The sequence below is a fragment of the Oncorhynchus mykiss genome, chromosome 2 (assembly GCF_013265735.2).
Source record: "Oncorhynchus mykiss isolate Arlee chromosome 2, USDA_OmykA_1.1, whole genome shotgun sequence".
Classification (NCBI taxonomy): Eukaryota; Metazoa; Chordata; class Actinopteri; order Salmoniformes; family Salmonidae; genus Oncorhynchus; species Oncorhynchus mykiss.
This window is the reverse complement of record NC_048566.1, coordinates 68,468,372-68,486,782: the sequence shown is the minus strand read 5'-3', so window position 1 is coordinate 68,486,782 and position 18,411 is coordinate 68,468,372. Positions and strand designations below refer to the sequence as shown.

At 50.5% G+C, this 18,411-nt stretch overlaps 1 protein-coding gene across 3 annotated transcripts in view; it reads right to left on the bottom strand.

Annotated features, from left to right (window-relative positions):
* The window catches only part of LOC110501822 (zinc finger protein 423), a 147,808-nt gene that overhangs the window by 64,684 nt on the left and 64,713 nt on the right, over window positions 1-18,411 (bottom strand). For all 3 annotated transcript variants that reach the window (XM_036954070.1, XM_036954080.1, XM_036954086.1), the window contains exons 4-5: window positions 3,282-6,730; window positions 2,427-2,511 (exon numbers count right to left, since the gene is read on the bottom strand). In XM_036954070.1, coding sequence (XP_036809965.1) covers window positions 2,427-2,511; window positions 3,282-6,730 — 3,534 coding nt within the window. The remainder of the gene's footprint in view (window positions 1-2,426; window positions 2,512-3,281; window positions 6,731-18,411) is intronic.

The following is an 18,411-nucleotide window of genomic DNA, read 5'->3' as shown; positions in this document are numbered from 1 at the left end:
CAGTCATATATCAAAGCTCAGGGATGACCTCCGCAGTCATATATCAAAGCTCAGGGATGACCTTCGCAGTCATATATCAAAGCTCAGGGATGACCTCAGCAGTCATATATCAAAGCTCAGGGATGACCTCAGCAGTCATATATCAAAGCTCAGGAATAACCTCAGCAGTCATATATCAAAACTCAAGGATAACCTCAGCAGTCATATATCAAAGCCGACAGATAGCGTAGCTTTTTAATGATTGTTTCGTAATCTGCCCAAGAAAGAGAGGAGCGAGAGGGAGAGCAGAAAACTCCTCCTCTGTGATCTCTCCTCAATTTTCTCACCACAGAAGCCTCGACAGATAAAGGTAAAGACACTGCTCTCTTTCACTGTTAAAAACGTCATCCATCTTTGAAGAGGGGTTCGAAAGAAATAAAATAACAACATTATTGAAAATAATCTGCCTCAATTCCATAATTAATCTCCAGTTTTCTGAAAATTCTGATGTTAATTAACCCAAAATTCCCTCCATGGCGGCTGAGAGAGACGAGCATTCAGCCTGCCCCCCTTCAAGCACCCCCTATCTCTCCCCATCGCGGTACAGTCTTTTAGAGGGAGAGAGCGCTCTGAAAGGAGAGGATTCTCAGGGTGGAGGGCTGAAGGTGGAGATGGGGGAGGAGAGAGAGCATGGGGACATGGATGGGATGGGCCTTCAGCCCTCAGAGAGGAGAGGAAAATGAACACAGTGTGATGGGAAGTAAGAGAAAAGGAAACTGGGGAGTGGAATCCAGTGGGGAGAAGCTCTGTTCCCAGCCAGACTGGGCTGAGATAGGCAGCACGCCTGTACACTATAGCTGTGGTTCTGTTCTGTACCAGCTCTCTCTCTCTCTCTAGACAACTACTGCAGGACTCAGGAGGACCCACGCACTGAAAATACATCAACCGGCACAACTCCGATATCAGCTGTCAGGCCTGGAGAAGGCTGGGGAGTCGCTGCGGCTCTCAGTGTTCTGCCGTTTGTTCTCCCAAATTACTCACAGGCCAAGCTTGTTAATCTACACTACAGTACACTGCGGCAGCAATTATTAGTTACAGAATAACAACACAGAGGGAGGAAGCCCGTAAAAAACTACAGAGGAACTTTTCAGTTTGAGCACACATACCTCTGTGCTGCATCAGAGCCTGTAAACCTGACTTGCCTCCAGATAGCATGTGCTAGGAAATGTCATCCACCTGGTGGGAATCAGGGGGGAGTCTGTCTGGCATCTTTGGGCTGCTTCTAAGGTCTCGCTAACTTTTTTGGAGACCTATTTACAACATATTATTACAATGATATGCATACTGTGGGTGAGGTGATGTGATCGTCCATGCCTCCTAACTCTCCACAGTGTCCTCTACATCCAGGTGTGGAGGTCAGTGCGAGGTGGTGAACACGCAAGGTTAGTAGTGGGTGGCCAATCAGACCATACAAAGGAAATGCTCTACAGTGCCATTATTTTATACTGCAGAGGACCATGTTGGTTATTCACCATATGGCTGATTCATAAATTACTAAACTGAACCTGCTATTTACCGAAACCTTAGCATTTTCATATATTGTACATAGATTTCAATGTTACTGGTAGAGCAGAGAAAAAAAGACTTCGTCCTAGAGAGTGCACACATGTTGAAGAGAGAGAGAGAGAGAGAGGGAGAGAGAGAGGGAGAGAGAGAGGCATAGAGAGAGAGAGGGAGAGGGAGAGGGAGAGAGGGAGAGGGGGAGAGAAAGAGGGAGAGAGAGAGAGAGGGAGAGAAAGAGAAAGAGGGAGAGAGAGAGAGGGAGAGAGAGAGAGAGAGAGAGAGAGAGAGAGAGAGAGAGAGAGAGAGAGAGAGAGAGAGAGAGAGAGAGAGGGGGAGAGAAAGAGAGAGGGGGAGAGAGGGGGAGAGAGGGGGAGAGAAAGAGAGAGAGAGAGAGAGAGAGGGAGAGAGGGAGCGAGAGGGAGCGAGAGAGAGAGAGAGAGAGAGAGAGAGAGAGAGAGAGAGAGAGAGAGAACACATTGAGGGCTATTGTCTGGGAGAAAGTCCAGTGATGAGGAGGAAAATGGGAGAGCAAGAAAAGGAAATGTTTGTTGCCCTTTTACTGTACAGCACGGCCTGCAGTCACAGCCCTGGTCACATAGTGAAGAGTTAACGGAGCAATCAGACCTGCAGCCACGGCCTCAGCTGCGCAGTCAAGTGTTAAACAATGGAACAGCTGTCGAGTGCGGCAGCTCCACAAATAGAGCTGTTCATTTCACCTGTCTGTCTCACACCTGTGTGCTGTGCAGGCCGGGGAGAGAGAGAGGGTGAGGGCTAGGCCAAACAGAAGGCTGTGGAGCCAGAGGAAACTGAAAGGAGAGACGGGCACAGAGATAACAAACAGACACGCGTAAACACACAAACAGGAAGAGACTAGGCTGACTCACCAATCATGTGATTGGCTACGTGGATCTGGATCTCCCGTTCTGTCTCGAAGGTCATTTGGCATTTGATGCACTGGTACGTCTTCTTCTGCAATGCAACAGACAGGTAGACAATCATTTTAGAGAGGGAATCAAACTGCTCATTCACTCACACACACACAATACAGAAAGGATGTACTGGGGGGGGGGGGGGGGGGGGGATTTGGAGGTTTTTCCTTGCTCTTACACTGAGCTGAAACAAAAGCGGAGGTAAAGATTGAGCGTCCCAGGGACCTCACTGTCAATATCTAGTAGAGCGAACAGGCCACACAATGCCTCAGCAGGGCCGAGCTGCAGGCCCCGCCGGGCCCAAATGAAATGCAGCCATGAATTCACACATCTAACTGAGCACAACTTCTTACTGACACGCTAGCCACTGGGAACTGACACACTGCTAGAAAATACCGTTAAAATGTTTATAGTATTGTATGAGGGAAATCTTTTAAAACTAGGTTATTTTTGCACCCATGATAAGTATAAGTGGGAACAACATGGCATAAAATGATAAAAATTACATTAAAATCTTTAGATTTCAAAAGGATTAGGAGTGATTGAATACAATGACGTTCTAATGCATTCATTCGATTTGTCTAAATGCAGGGCCATTAAACTTTTTGTTGGGTTGGTAATAACTTCCATTTATTTTATACTGCAGAGGACCATGTTGGTTATTCACCATATGGCTGATTCATAAATTACTAAACTGAACCTGCTATTTACCGAAACCTTAGCATTTTCTTATATTGTACGTAGATTTCAATGTAAATCAATGTGCTGATCAAGACATAGTGGGGGAAATCATTATACGTGTGTTCTTACTTTAGGGATAGAAGAGGCATCCGTCACCTTCTTGGCCCCGCTGTTCTCCGGGCTCATCTCGGGGTGGTCCACCTGAACGTGGCTCTCCAGGTCCTCCAGGGTCTCAAACTTCACAGCACACTCGGGGCATCGCAGCCCAACCGCAGTCTTCTCTCCCCCGGCCTCCTGGGGAGTGGTGCCCCCGCTGGGAGACTGGCCGTTGGTAGCCCGGCTCATACAGCCAGCACACAGCCCATAGGGCAGCCCGTTCACATCCAGCTTCACCAGATCCTGCTTGTTCTTGAACTCCTTGAGGCACAGGGCACACTTGTAGTGCTTGTGTTGCTGCAGCTGGCCATTGGGGGAGGAGGAAGCTGAGCCGCCCCCGCCTCCGCTGCCCCCGCCGGCTGAGAGCTTCTGCATGTGGAAGGTGCCGTGGATCTTGAGCTCCAGGGTGGAGGTGACCGTCTGCATGCATACCACACAGCGGAAGCCCGTCAGAGAGTTCCTCAAGTCTGGGTGCATCTGGCAGTGCTCTATGAAGTCCTCCTCGCTCTGCAGGGGCATTTTACAGATGCGGCAGGTGCCCGTGTCCAGGCTCTTGCTGTGGGTGACCTTGTGTTCGGTGAGCGTGAGCAGGGAGGGGAAGCGCTCTCCACAGATGGGGCACATGTAGTGCTTGGCGGGACCACGGTGGGTCTGGGCGTGCTCCCTCAGGCCATTCTCAGAGAAGAAGGTCCGTGAGCACACGTTGCACTTGTGGTTTCCCTTGATAAAGTCGGCCTTCTTCTTGCGGGTGCCAGCGTCGTCGTCCCCGGGCTGGATGTTGTGGTCCCTCAGTCGGTGGTTCTGCAGAAGACTCTCCATAGTGTAGGCTGCTCCACAGATGTCACAGGCGTACATGGGCTCTGAATTGTCCAGCTCCTCCTCCCCTCCGCTGGCCTCATGGCTGTTGGCTACATCCTGACTCGCGTTCTTTAGCAGCATGTTCTGCAGGTCAGCCTGCTCCGTGGCCACTGTCGATCTTTCGCTTCCTCCACCACGCTTGGAGCTCTGGGTCACACCGTTGGGTGTGCCATTCTGGCTTCCTCCATTCCCGGTGCCGTTCCCCCCATCAAAGACACAGTGCTTCTCCCTCAGGTGCCTCTCCAGCAGAACGATGGCGTGGAAGGCCTTGCCACAGAAGCGGCAGTTGAACTTCTTACTGTGGGTGGTGATGTGGCACTGCAGCTCCACCTCTGTACAGAACGTCTCCCCACAGAAGATGCACTTACGGGCCTTGCTGGTGACACCGGGGCCGGTGGGGTGCCCCAGGTGGCTGTGTTTAACGTGCAGCTCAAGGTCACTCTCCTTCCGGAAGTCCCAGGTGCAGGCTGTGCAGCGGAACATCTTCTTCTCGTTGCTGTGCTTGACAGCCAGGTGGACCTGGATGGACACCTTGGAGTCAAACACCTCCTGGCACAGCGTACAGTGGTACAGCACAAAGGTGTGCATGTCGAGCAGGTGCTTCTGCAGATCGTCCACTGAGGAGAACTGCTTATCACAGCTCTCACAGACGTACTGGGTGGACGTGGTGGTGTAGTGGACCGTCAGGTGCTGCAGCAGAGACTCCTGGGAGTCAAAGTCCTCTTTGTTGCACTGCGGGCAGGACTGCCTCCTCAGCAGCATTTCCAGGTGGGACTTGAGATGGGCTTGAAAGCCCTCAAAGCTGCTGAAGCGCAGGTCACACTGGTTGCAGGGGTAGTCTCCATTGGACCCTGCCGTGGTGGAGTCCCCAGCCAGCCTATGGCGTTTGGGGGAGGAGATCTCCACATCAGAGGAGGCGGGGCTGAGTTCCGCCACCTTTGCTTGCCGCTTGTTATTGGCCAGTGGGATGTTCTTGTGGTTCTCCTTGATGTGCTTGGTGAGCTTGAGCAGGGAGCCGAAGATGGGCGAGTTGGTGCAGTAAGGGCAGGAGTAGACCTCCATGAAAGACTGGGAGGGCTGCAGGATGGGAGACTCCATCTTGGGCATGCCTCCTCCACTGCAGTGGGTCTGCTGGATGTGCTCTGTGAGAGAGGACTCTGTGAGAAAGCCCATGGAGCACTGGTTGCAGAAGAAGGCGTGGTTGCCCTCCAGGGTGGTGGAGCCTGCGACCATTCCTCCAGGTAGGCAGTGGGACACACGGATGTGCTCCTGCAGGGTGTTGATGTCTGCAAACATGTCTGGGCAGTAGTTGCAGTGAAAGGCCGACACGTTGGTGAATTGAAGCAGGGGGAAGGCCGCTGAGGAGCCTCCACTGCCTCTGTGGGCTTTGCGGATGTGTTCGTTGAGGTTGTAGAGTGTGGGTAGGGTGTCCAGGCACAGCTGGCAGGTGTGGTTCTGCTGGGGCTTGTCTGCATGGATGGTCTTCAGATGAATCTCCAGAACGGCCAGGCTGTTGAAGTCTCTCTTGGAGCAGTAGGGGCAGCTGTAGGTCACCTTGGCCGTCCAGTGACCCCCGTCGTCATGGTCAGAGTTCGGGGCCAGCTTGCGCCGGCTCTGGATGGGCTTCAGGGTGGAGTCTGGGGTGGAGCCCCTCTCCAGAGAGGCGCTGGAGTCCGGGGTGGCGCTGCTCATGGATGCCACGCTGCCCAGCACGGGGTCAGGGCTGGGACTGTGATTACTGGAGTCGGGCTGCCGGTGGCTGTCCATGTGGCAGTAGACGTCCTCCACAGAGGGGAACTGCTCTGAGCACACGGGACACTTGTGTTTGTGGTTAGCGTGGGACGTCTCGATATGGGAGAGCAGCAGGCCCTCATCACTGAAGATCTCGGGGCAGTGGATGCACTGCAGGTCGGAGCGGTCAGACAGCTGGGGGTGGCGGGTCACTACGTGCTTCTCCAGCTCGTCTGTCTGGCTGAAGGTCTCCTCACAGTAGTCACACATGTACAGGTCCTGGTCCATCTCCCCTCCACTGCCTGCATTGCTGCCACGCTTCCCCCCTTCCTTTTCAGCACGCAGGGCAAGGTGCTCCTTGTTCTTCCTGTGGGCCTGCATGTGGCTCTGCAGAGAGGATGTGGAGGAGAAGCCTCTCTTGCACACGCTGCACTTAAAGGGCTTGCTGGAGCTGTGGGTCTTCAGGTGGATCTTGAGATGGTCGCTGCGGGAGAAAGCCGCCTCACATTCCTGGCAGCTGTACTTCTTGTCTCCGGTGTGGAGCTTGACGTGGCGGTCGCGGCTGCGCTTGTGCTTGAACAGGCGGCTGCAGAAGGTGCACTTGAAGGGCAGCTTGTCGCTGTGGATCTGCTCGTGGCGCTTCAGGTAGCTGAGGCGGCTGAAAGACTTGTCGCAGAACTGGCAGGGGTAGGGCAGCCCCGCGCCCCCTTCCTCCTCCCCTGTGCCCATGCCCAGATCGCTGCAGCCGTCCCCCAGCATCTGTGACGGTGACGCCACGTCTTTGCTGGAGGGAGAGGACCCTACCCAGGAGAGCCCAGGGTCATCATCACCATCTGCAATGCAAAACACAGGCAGAATTAAAGTGTTAGAGAGGAGATTTAAAAAAAAATCTAAAACAGAATACAATTAAAGACAGTCCCACAAGATTTAAGAAATAAGGACAAATTGTATTTTTTCTCTCTTCATCCTCCCTAAGCAAACATCCCCCACCCCCTCTAGAATTACATCTGCCTTATCATATATTGTCATTATGGGGACAAGATTGAAATTCCGAAAACCGATTAGAAGACACTCAATAGTGAGGGTATATTCTTATATAACAATGTGAATGAAATAAAACACGGGATTCTGTATGCTTTTCTCCAGTTTGGTGCTGACACAAGGGAAAGTCTATTAATGCATACATAATATAAATATACACAAAGAGCATAAATTAACTCTGTCCTGCTTTGTGCAGTCTGAGGGGGCCTGCCACAGCCCTCACGTCATCTATTTAGCATCTAAACTAGAGCCGTCTGAAGGAGAGGAGAAACGCTCATGACTTATTGAGCAGGAATGCTGCGAGCCTGGAGTCCCACTGTGGCTCAGACAAACCCAGAATTCTCCAGCTCAGCCTGTTTGCTTTATTTGACTAAGTTTCACACTCTGCTCTCAATGCGTGAGGAGAGAAGCCTCTGGTAGTCATCATCACACATAACCAAATGTTTACAATAAGTAAACAGCCTCCCGCATTTCCCCTCTCCACACATACATCTTATAAAACATGCTTTTTACATGAAACTAGTCTGTAGCTGGAGGGCACGTGACTCAATCTGCATCTCATTTGTATTTTGGCTGACAATCACACTCAAACAGGTAACTGTCCTCTCAGCAAAAGTAGACTTCAAAACAAAGTATTTAAAACATTCTTTATCTAAGAGAGAGAAGTCATTTGCTACTTATCTCTTTAAGCAACTATGAATATGTTTCCCTTCCCACTACCCACTCGTACAATATGTGTTATACAAAAGGTATGCACTGCAGATTTGGTGGAAAATAGATGAATGTGATGAATCGATGCACTCGAAAATGTAGATGCTGTGCAGAGCAAATAAAAAAACTGCAGGGGTTTGTGGGTCATCTTGTTGTAAAAACATGAATTATGAATTTAGCTTGGAGCTAGGAAAGAAACCTCTCCTCTAAAAGACTGTAAAATAGAGATATTACATGGAAGATAAAGGCAACAGGAGAGAGATGCCATCCAGCCGCAACAATGAGGAGAGTAATATTACAGGACGAGGGCAAGTTAATAAACAAGTATGAACGAGACCAAGGAAATGGACAAAGATGGAAAGAAAAGATGCTGGGAAATATGTTTGAGAGCATTTGTACAGAGACCGGGGAAGCAGGAGAAACTAACAATTACAGCCTATTTATATGCTACAGATCATACCAGTAACACGCTGTTTTGTTGAGTACATAAATCCTAACATAAATGCTATTTTGAGCCCAAAACGGAGTACCACCTGCATTGTGTGTGTGTGTGTGTGTGTGCATGCATCTGTGCTCGTGCGTGGTGTGTGCTGTATTTATGTGTGGGTAACTATGTAAGCGTGATGGAGGGGGGAACAACTCTGTTTCTCAGATTACAGTTAAGGCCTGTACCCCACTGTCTACACAGCTGGGGTGTCTGGACATCCCCTCCCTATTGTAGCCATTCCCCCCAGTCCTCCTCTCATGCCTTTGTGTCCGTGTCAGGATAAGAGTCATTCTGACACAAGTTAAACCCCGGCAACACAGGAGCGAGAGAGGGCCTCGGCGTCCCGAATAAAGAGAGGGGATGAAAAGCCCAAAAGGGCCTTAACTGGGGTGAATTCTTTGGCTGCACAATGAAAGCGTGGCCCCTGACAGGCTGGTTTCTGATGTGAGCCGAGTGGAGGTGAGAGAGCAGAGGGGAGAGCTGCTCACGACTGACAGGTACGCCGTCCTGCCGAGCCCCAGCCATGTACTGCACCACATCACACCACATACAAAGGAACACTTGCTTGAGCATGAAGAAGAAGAAAGAAATAAAATGAGGGATAAATAAGTAGAGAAGTGGGAGGGAGAAAGAATGGTGAGGGAAGAAGAGAAGAAAAAAAAACTCCTGGCACATGTGGTCATTCTGTCGAATTCTAAATCTATTAATGCTAATGCAATCCCTCTGACTGCAACAGAATGTGAGAAATCACTTTTGAGAAAGGAGATTATAGTCATTAAATAGCCTTAATCCTCAGAAGTGTGGCTGTCGGAAAATGGAAGATCACATGGCTTTTAGAGGGCTTTTGTCATCGGTCCGCTGGGGGACTTGGCAAGAGCACTAAACAGGGTAAGAAATTTCAATGAAAAGTTAAATTAGAAAAGAAACAGAAAATAAAGAGGGGGAAAGGCGAGGGGGAAGCAGAGAGAAAAGCGAGAAAAGACTGGAATGGGCACGCAAACACATGCTGCTCCCATGTCTCCTCACTCCAGCGTTCCCAAGCACACCCCTGATGGCTTCTCTGTCTTTATCTCGCTCTCCCAGTCTGTTCCACCCTCCGTCCGCCCATGTCTTTCATGTTGTTACTCATTACTGAATTAACAGGCTACAGTCATGTCTGCCCCTGGCGCTGGCCTTCACCTCCGCTGCCATGGCCCAGGTGGAGGGGTGGGGCCAGGCAGGGAGGAGGGAGTGCCTGGCAGATGGAGACACTGCAGTCCAGAGGAAGAACGGCCATGCTGCCTCCAATCAGGGCCCAGTAATTGGAACTGGCCGAACAAAACACAAGGCCACAGACGAAGGCCCCAACTGAGCTCTACCTGAGCACGAGCATAGAGGTAGTGGATGGATGGAGCAGAGATGGCCAATTTTGGTCTGAGTTTCAAGAGGACGCCCCATGCTGCCCCACCCCCCACCTCGCTCTATCCAGACTGGGCCGGCCTGATGACGCCTGTCCCCTCTCTAATAGGCTGGCCAGCCAGCCGGCATGCCGAGGCCGGAGCGTGGAGGAAACGCGGTAATGAAGACATGCCCAGCCTGGCGTCCCCAGCTCTAGCTTGCTCTTCCCCTCATCAGACACGAGGACAGAGGTCCGTCTCCCCGTGTACCCCATCCCAAAACCACGCCACCCCTGAGAAGCCGCTGTGGCGGCGTCTCCTCTGAAGTGCAACGGAAACGCAGCCCCAGAAAGCAAAAAGCCAGGCTGTTCATTAGAGCAGGACGGCCTCCCTCCGTTTCCACATGATGTCCACAACACTGACTGGCAGACAGAGACTAACGCCTTCCATCATGTCCAAACAATGTGATCATTAATAATCTGCTCTATCAACTGTACTGCCACTAAACCTGCTCCATATGCATATGGAGATAATCTGCAGTGTCAACGTGCTCCTACTGGGGGGGGGGGGGGGGGAGCAAACAGCCAGCTTGACTGGGCTGACATCTCTCTACTGAGACTTGATTAAAAGCAGGGGGTCTGTTTCGATCCTATTCTAGAAAGCAGTTGTCTGTAGTCACTCAGGCCTTGGACAACCGTGGTGTGTGTGTCTGTTATTTATGCCGTACACATCATTTCAATACCACACAACATGGTCTGGACTAGGACAAAAACAAAGTGGGTGACCATTGAATCAATATTTATGGATGATCAATAGTCGTAATGAAGAGTAACAGCAAGGGCCATAGCTGCTGCCACCCCCCAGTGGGTCAGAGACAACAGGAATCAGGTAACAAGACTGGCCCTACTGAGGGAGCAGTGGGTAATGTAGAAGGTCTTCTCTAATAAGACTACTGTACAGTATGTGTGTATGTTTATCATATGGGCTCACCTCGTCACATTCCCCTGCCCTCCACTCACACCCCTCCTCCCTAATTAACATTTCCACCTTTCAGTCTGGCTCCCTGCCCAAACTTCCACCGAGCCCCCTGCCTGGCTCCCAACCCCATCCCCTTGGCCCCCTTCCCATGGCCCCAGGCAGCAGAGACGCACCGTAGGGGGCAGAAAAACAACTTCCAGCCAGGTCTCTGACAGGGCAGCGCAGCATGCAGGCCAGACAAGCCTGGAGCAACGGACAAGCCGACAGGGGGAATGGAACTTTCAAGAGGAGAACTGCTCCCCATTTTCAAGCTCCTTCCGCCCTTACTTCTCACCTCTTCTCCCCTCTTCCTTTCTCCCACTATCAATCCATCGTTTCCAAACTTTTCCAGGGTAAAACTATCAACCTAAATTGTGGTATACTATGCTATAACTCATTCCTCAATCAAATACTGTATCACAACACACACTGTGACTTCTGATGGGGTCTGAAGCCATGTGGGGTTGTTGTTGACCATCAAAATGTTTAATCTCCCTCTTTCGCAAACGTACACACATTTATCTCCCTAGGCCTAGTCTGTCTCTAGAGGTCTCCAGTCCACTGCTGTCCCTCAGACCCATGGGAGGCAGTCTGTCAGGGACCTGAGTACTGGAGGACACACACACACAGGGTGGGTGAAGTCAGAGCGGACGCAGTCTGTCAGGGGCCTGAGTCCTGGAGGACACAGTCACACGCTGCCCACAGCCCATATGGAGCAGTTGGCGCCCAAAAGTTCCCAAGCAGCCGGCCACATTCCCAGGGCAGAAGGTGAGGGGCAGGGGGCGTCGGGGTGAGGGGGGCATGGGGCGGCAACAGCTGACAGGCCTCTCCTCTCTTCACCGCCCAAGAGACATCCAGGTGACAGGAGGGGAACTGGGACAAACATGGGAGGTTGACCAGTATATGAGTCACTCAGTCCTATAGACACAACCTTGAACCACTAAGGACCTCCATCACCCTCGTACAGTGCATTCTGAAAGTATTCAGACACCTAGACTTTTCTCACATTATATGTTACAGCCTCATTCTGAAATGTATTACAGATTTTTTTCTTATCAATCTACACACAATACCCCATACTGCCAAACGAAAACAGACATTTAGAAATATTTGCAAAATTAAAAATCAAAAACAGAAATACCTTAATTACATAAGTATTCAGACCCTCTGCTATGAGACTTGAAATTGAGCCCAGATGCATCCTGTTTCCATTGATCATCCATGAGATGTTTCTACAACTTGATTGGAGTCCACCTGTGGTAAATTCAATTGATTTGGAAAGGCACACACCTGTCGATATAAGGTCCCACAGTTGACAGTGCATGTCAGAGCAAAAGCCAAGCCAAAAGGTCGAAGGAATTGTCCGTAGAGCTCCGAGACACGAATGTGTCCAGGCACAGATCTGGGCAAGGGTACCAAAACATTTTTGCAGCATTGAAGGTCCTCAAGAACACAGTGGCCTCCATCACTCTTAAATGGAAGACAATTGAAACTACCAAGACTCGTCCTAGAGCTGGCTGCCCAGCCAAACTGAGCAATCGTGGGAGAAGGGCCTTGGTCAGGGAGGTGACCAAGAACCCGATAGTCACCCCGACAGAGCTTCAGAGTTCCTCTGTGGAGATAGGAGAACCTTCCAGAAGGACAGTGGACACATGGAAAAAGCACTACAGCCCGCTTGGAGTTTGCCAAAAGGCAAGTAAAGGACTCTCAGACCCATGAGAAACAAGATACTCTGGTCTGATGAAACCAAGATTGAACTCTTTGGCCTGAATACCAAGCTTCACGTCTGGAGGAAACCTGGCACCATCCCTACGGTGAAGCATGATGGTGGCAGCATCATGCTGTGGGGATGTTTTTCAGCAGCAGGGACTGTGAAAATATGGAGAGATCCTTGATGAAAACCTGCTCCAGAGTGCGCAGGACCTCAGACTGGTGTGAAGATTCACCTTCCAACAGGACAACGACCCTAAGTACACAGCCAAGACAATGCAGGAGTGGCTTTGGGACAAGTTTCTGAATGTCCTTGAGTGACCCAGCCAGAGCCCGGACTTGAACCCAATCAAACATCTCTGGAGAGACCTGAAAACAGCTGTGCAGCAACGTTTGAGAAGATCTGCAGAGAAGAATGGTAGAAACTGCCAAAATACAGGTGTGCCAAGCTTGTAGCCCCATACAGAAGAAGACTTGAGGCTGTAATCACTGCAAAAGGTGCTTTGACAAAGTACCGAGTAAAGGGGTTGTATACTTACGTAAATGTGATATAAAAAACTGTTTTTGCTTTGTCATTATGGGATATTGTGTGTAGATTGGTGAGAGGAAAAAATACGAAAAAACAACTTACACTGAAAATGGAAGTTTGGTAACTGAATCTTGGTACAATCTCACTCAGTTTGTTATGCGTACAGCTTTTCAGAAAACTCTGTTAAATATCTGCTCCGAATTAAGATTAAATGATGTCTGCAGAAAGAATGGGGTGTCAGCAATTTTTTGGGGGGCGGGAGTTATTGAACTACATTAAGTGAAGCAGATTTACACCGGGTAAAGTTACTACATAAGTAGAAAGTAACGTCCAATAAAATTCATAGAATTGTGAATGTGCGTCGAGAGCGAGAGAGAGAGAGAGAGAGAGACCAACCGTGATTGGTTAAGATGAGTTTGACTCAAGTCTTGTTCGGGTCTGTGAGAGCTGCAAGGAGCCAGCACTGTTAAACAGCTGCACATTAATTACATGTGAAGTGTACCAAAACAAGTCTTGCTACAGAGGCCATGTGGAGGAAGACGGCAGGCATCTGGTTCTCCCTCTCTCTCCCTACTCCATCCTGCACTCTCTACCTCTACTTCTACTCTCTCTCTGCCCATCTCTTCTTCTCATCCCTCTCCAACCTTGCCTCTCTCTCGCACTCTGCCTCTCAGTCCCTCTCCCTTGCCTGTGTCACAGTGTGTGAGTAACAGTTTGGGCATGTTCCCTCTGTCAATGGGAAACTGTTGTGAGATCCCATGGATGAAATCAACAGCACAAACCTTCAACAGACCCTGCTTTGCTCAACCGCTATGGTTTCACCTGCCACCATAGCTGCACCACCACATCATCGGTTTCAGTCAGCCCTTCGTCAGTGTCCGGCTATGGTGCTCTTATTCTCTGGGATCTGAGCGTCCTCTCTTTCCCTGGGCTTTAGGCAGACCCCTCCGAAGCGTTTTCTCCGTCGTTCAGCCCTCAACCTCTCCCCTATGATCGAACACATCCATTCTCTCACAGCTCACCAGGTCCTCTCGTTGCACGTAACCCTCTTCCCTCTCTCCTGACTATTCTCCAGGGCTTTTCAATGGGTTGTGACTCAGGTCTTATGACGCTGTTCTGCTCTGTAGGGTTATGAGTCAGACACTGTGTTGGTCTCTGTGCTGTGACTAAGGTGTATGCTGAGGATTTTCTAGGTTAAAGCCGTTCTCTCAGCATCATTCAACAGAACTCAATCAACTAAACCTCATTATTAAAAATAGCTGGCATCGCCGGCGGCAGGTTCAGCATAGGAGGAGTTTAGTGGAGGGGTTAGCGTGTGTACTCAGAAGGAGGGGCCTTGGGATAGAGGAGCTACCAGGAGACATCACTTACGTAATGTCACTCCTATCTATCTGTGGTATGACAGTCATGTCCACTCAGAAATCTAACAAGAGACATATGGTCCTTTAGTAAACACAAATGGAGTATGAAACAAGCATCCCTTTACATACTGTCCAGGCCTGGCTAAGAACAGCAAAATAAAATCTGCTTCAGAAAATCAGCTACCCCAACAACTAGAGACATTGCCACCTAGAGTCTGCCTGGGAGAATACAAGGCAGTGGATGGTGTCAAAATGCTTCCACAGTATACTGCCCCAAACATGCATCCATATATCCACTGAATGAGATGGGGGAAAGACATTACACCACTACATTGTGTCTGTCAAATAACAAATAGACAGACAAAATGTCCTCATGTTGTGAGCGACTACAACCAGGCTAACGTACACCCTCTGTACCTCTACCAGTGGAGCAGAGGTAGTTGTCATTCTGCCAGTTTTCCTGTTCCTCTGAGGTTACCCCATGTTTGTAGACCCCCCACCCCCACCCTGGTGTAGTAGGGCCTGTAAATAAGTCATGCCGGCAGCTGGAGCTGAGCAGAAGCAGTAGCCTGAGCTGTGTGGTTTCAGATGGGGAGATGGAGGCAGAGAGGCAGGCAGCAGCAGCCTGGGCTGAGAGATGGGGGTTAGGACATGGGGCTCCTGGGAGGCTTTGGGCCCAGGGGACCCCCAGCACAGGCAGAGAGAGGCGGGTACCTCCTGCCCACTGTGACACCCTAGGAGCCCCCCGGCCTCTCTGGGGAGGAGCGGCACTGAGAGGAACACCTGGACCTGCCATTAGTGACACACTGAGGGAGTAGAGCACAGACGGTGAGCAGGAACCACACACACACTGGTAGAGACACACACACACACACAGGTAGACACACACACACACTGGCAGAGACACACACTGGCAGAGACAAACACACACACATACACACACACACACACTGGCAGAGACACAGACTGGCAGAGACACACACTGGCAGAGACAAACACACACACTGGCAGAAACACACACACACACACACACAAACACACTGGTAGAGAGACACACACACACACACACACTGGTAGAGAGACAAACTGGCAGAGACACACACTGGCATAGACACACACACACACACACTGGCATAGACACACACACACACACACACTGACATAGACACACACACACAGGCAGAGCCACACACTGGCAGAGACACACACTGGCAGAGACACACACACACACACACACACACACTGGCATAGACACACACACACACACACAGACACACACACACACAGACACACACACACACACACAGACACACACACACACTGGCATACACACACACACAGGCATACACGCACACACACACTCAGTGGCATAGACACACACACACTGACATAGACACACACACACACACTGGCATAGACACACACACGGGCAGAGCCACACACACAGGCAGAGCCACACACACAGGCAGACACACTGGCAGAGACACACAAACACACACCGGCATAGACACACACACACAGACAGGCATAGACACATACACACACACACACAGACAGGCATAGACACATACACACAAACACTGACAGAGCCACACACACACACACACACACACTGACAGAGCCACACACACACACACACTGACAGAGCCACACACACACACACACACACACACACACACACACTGACAGAGCCACACACACACACACACTGACAGAGCCACACACACACACACACTGACAGAGCCACACACACACACACACTGACAGAGCCACACACACACTGACAGAGCCACACACACACACCCACACACTGACAGAGCCACACACACACACACTGACAGAGCCACACACACACACACTGACAGAGCCACACACACACACACACACTGACAGAGCCACACACACACACTGACAGAGCCACACACACACACTGACAGAGCCACACACACACTGACAGAGAACACACACACTGACAGAGCCACACACACACACACACACACCCACACACACACACACACACACTGACAGATCCACACACACACACTGACAGATCCACACACACACACACACACTGACAGATCCACACACACACTGACAGAGCCACACACACACTGACAGAGCCACACACACACTGACAGAGCCACACACACACACTGACAGAGCCACACACACACACACACACACACACACACACACACACACACACACACTGACAGAGCCACACACACACACACACTGACAGAGCCACACACACACACACACACACACACACACTGACAGAGCCACACACACACTGACAGAGCCACACACACACTGAAAGAGCCCCCCACACACACTGACAGAGCCCCACACACACACTGACAAAGCCCCCCCCCCCCCCCCCCCCACACACACACACACACACACACACTGACAGAGCCACACACACACTGACAGAGCCCCACACACACTGACAGAGCCCCACACACACTGGCAGAGCCACACACATACACTGACAGAGCCACACACACACACACACACACACACACTGACAGAGCCACACACACTGACAGAGCCACACACACACACACACACACACTGACAGAGCCACACACACACTGACAGAGCCACACACACTGACAGAGCCACACACACACTGAAAGAGCCCCCCACACACACTGACAGAGCCCCACACACACAGTGACAAAGCCCCCCCCCCCCCCCCCCCCACACACACACACACACTGACAGAGCCACACACACACACACACACACACACACTGACAGAGCCACACACACACACACACACACACTGACAGAGCCACACACACACACACACACTGACAGAGCCACACACACACACTGACAGAGCCACACACACACACTGACAGAGCCACACTGACACACTGACAGAGCCACACACACACACACACACACACACACACACACACACACACACACACACACAGAGCCACAAACACAAAACCCCTCCGATTCAAGGAGACAGGCATGGATACGCACAAGCAGTAACACAGAATAGGAACCAATACAGAGCACAGGCTCTGATTGACGGGTACTCACACACCCACACAGTAAGCAACAGAGAGGGGGGCAGGGTGAAGGAGAAACCTGGACAACCCTGCTATTGTGACTGTACACTGTGAATAAGGACAGGATAATTAGTCTGTTATTAAACTGCTCAGGGTGACACCAGAGCACCCAGCTGGGGTTCAAGGACACAGAGAGAGCTCCACCTCAACACTGTCATTACACCACCTCTCACTGTCACACAGAGAGACCGGGTGAGGGGGGTGAGGTAGAGAGACAAAAATAGGAAGATGTAGAGAAAGAGAGAAATAGGTTGTTAGAGAGATATTTACAACTAGAGCTGCCCAAATCATCTGCAGCAACAACAAAAACATTTTCTCCACAAATGTTTGGATTTTCCTGTTCTGTAATTCCTGCCTTGAGCAGCACATCTCCTCTCCTGGACAGGTGATGGGAGAGCTGGTCAGAGTACAGCCATGTCCAGGAGCGATGTGTCTGGGCAACATGCCTTCAGTCTGCAGCGCTACTCTACCACACCCACACACACACACACACACACACACAATTCGTTTTACTATCCTTGTGGGGACCAAAACATTTATTCCCATTTATAATCCTATTTCCCTAAACCCTAACCTAAACCTAACGCCTAAAATCTAAGCCTAAACTCTAAGCCTAAAATAGCCTCTTTCCTTGGGGACTGACTTCTGGTCACCACAAGAATAGTAAAATAGTAAAACCACAAACACACACACACACACACACACACACTGTACAGATCTCAGAGCAAGCCCTGCCACCTGCCAAGCTACACCTACAATACTCGCCACTCATTTCCAGTCCAATGAAACTAGTACTCACCTCAATTGAACTGCAATTAGGGTTAAAAGATTTGTACTGATTATGTATAGCTACAATTGCCTAGCTGTAGCTAACAATACTGGTGTGATTGAACTGCCTATGGACTGCGTGGATCCACACTAGCAATTAGCTGAGCAGAATGGCTATATCAAATACACAGGGTGGTGAATCAACAGGCCATTATTGTAGCTTGGCCATTACCTTCCTAACAAACAAAGCCTGTCCCTGATTCCACCCACACAGCCACACAGTCACAGCTAGGCCAGCCAGGATCAATGCCTGGCAGGACTTGTCTCTGACAGGGAGCTACATAGAGACAACAGGTGGGGTTCCCTGTTTAGTGTAGGTCGACTTTCATAATTGCATTATTATTTTCCAACTAACAGTCCCTGGC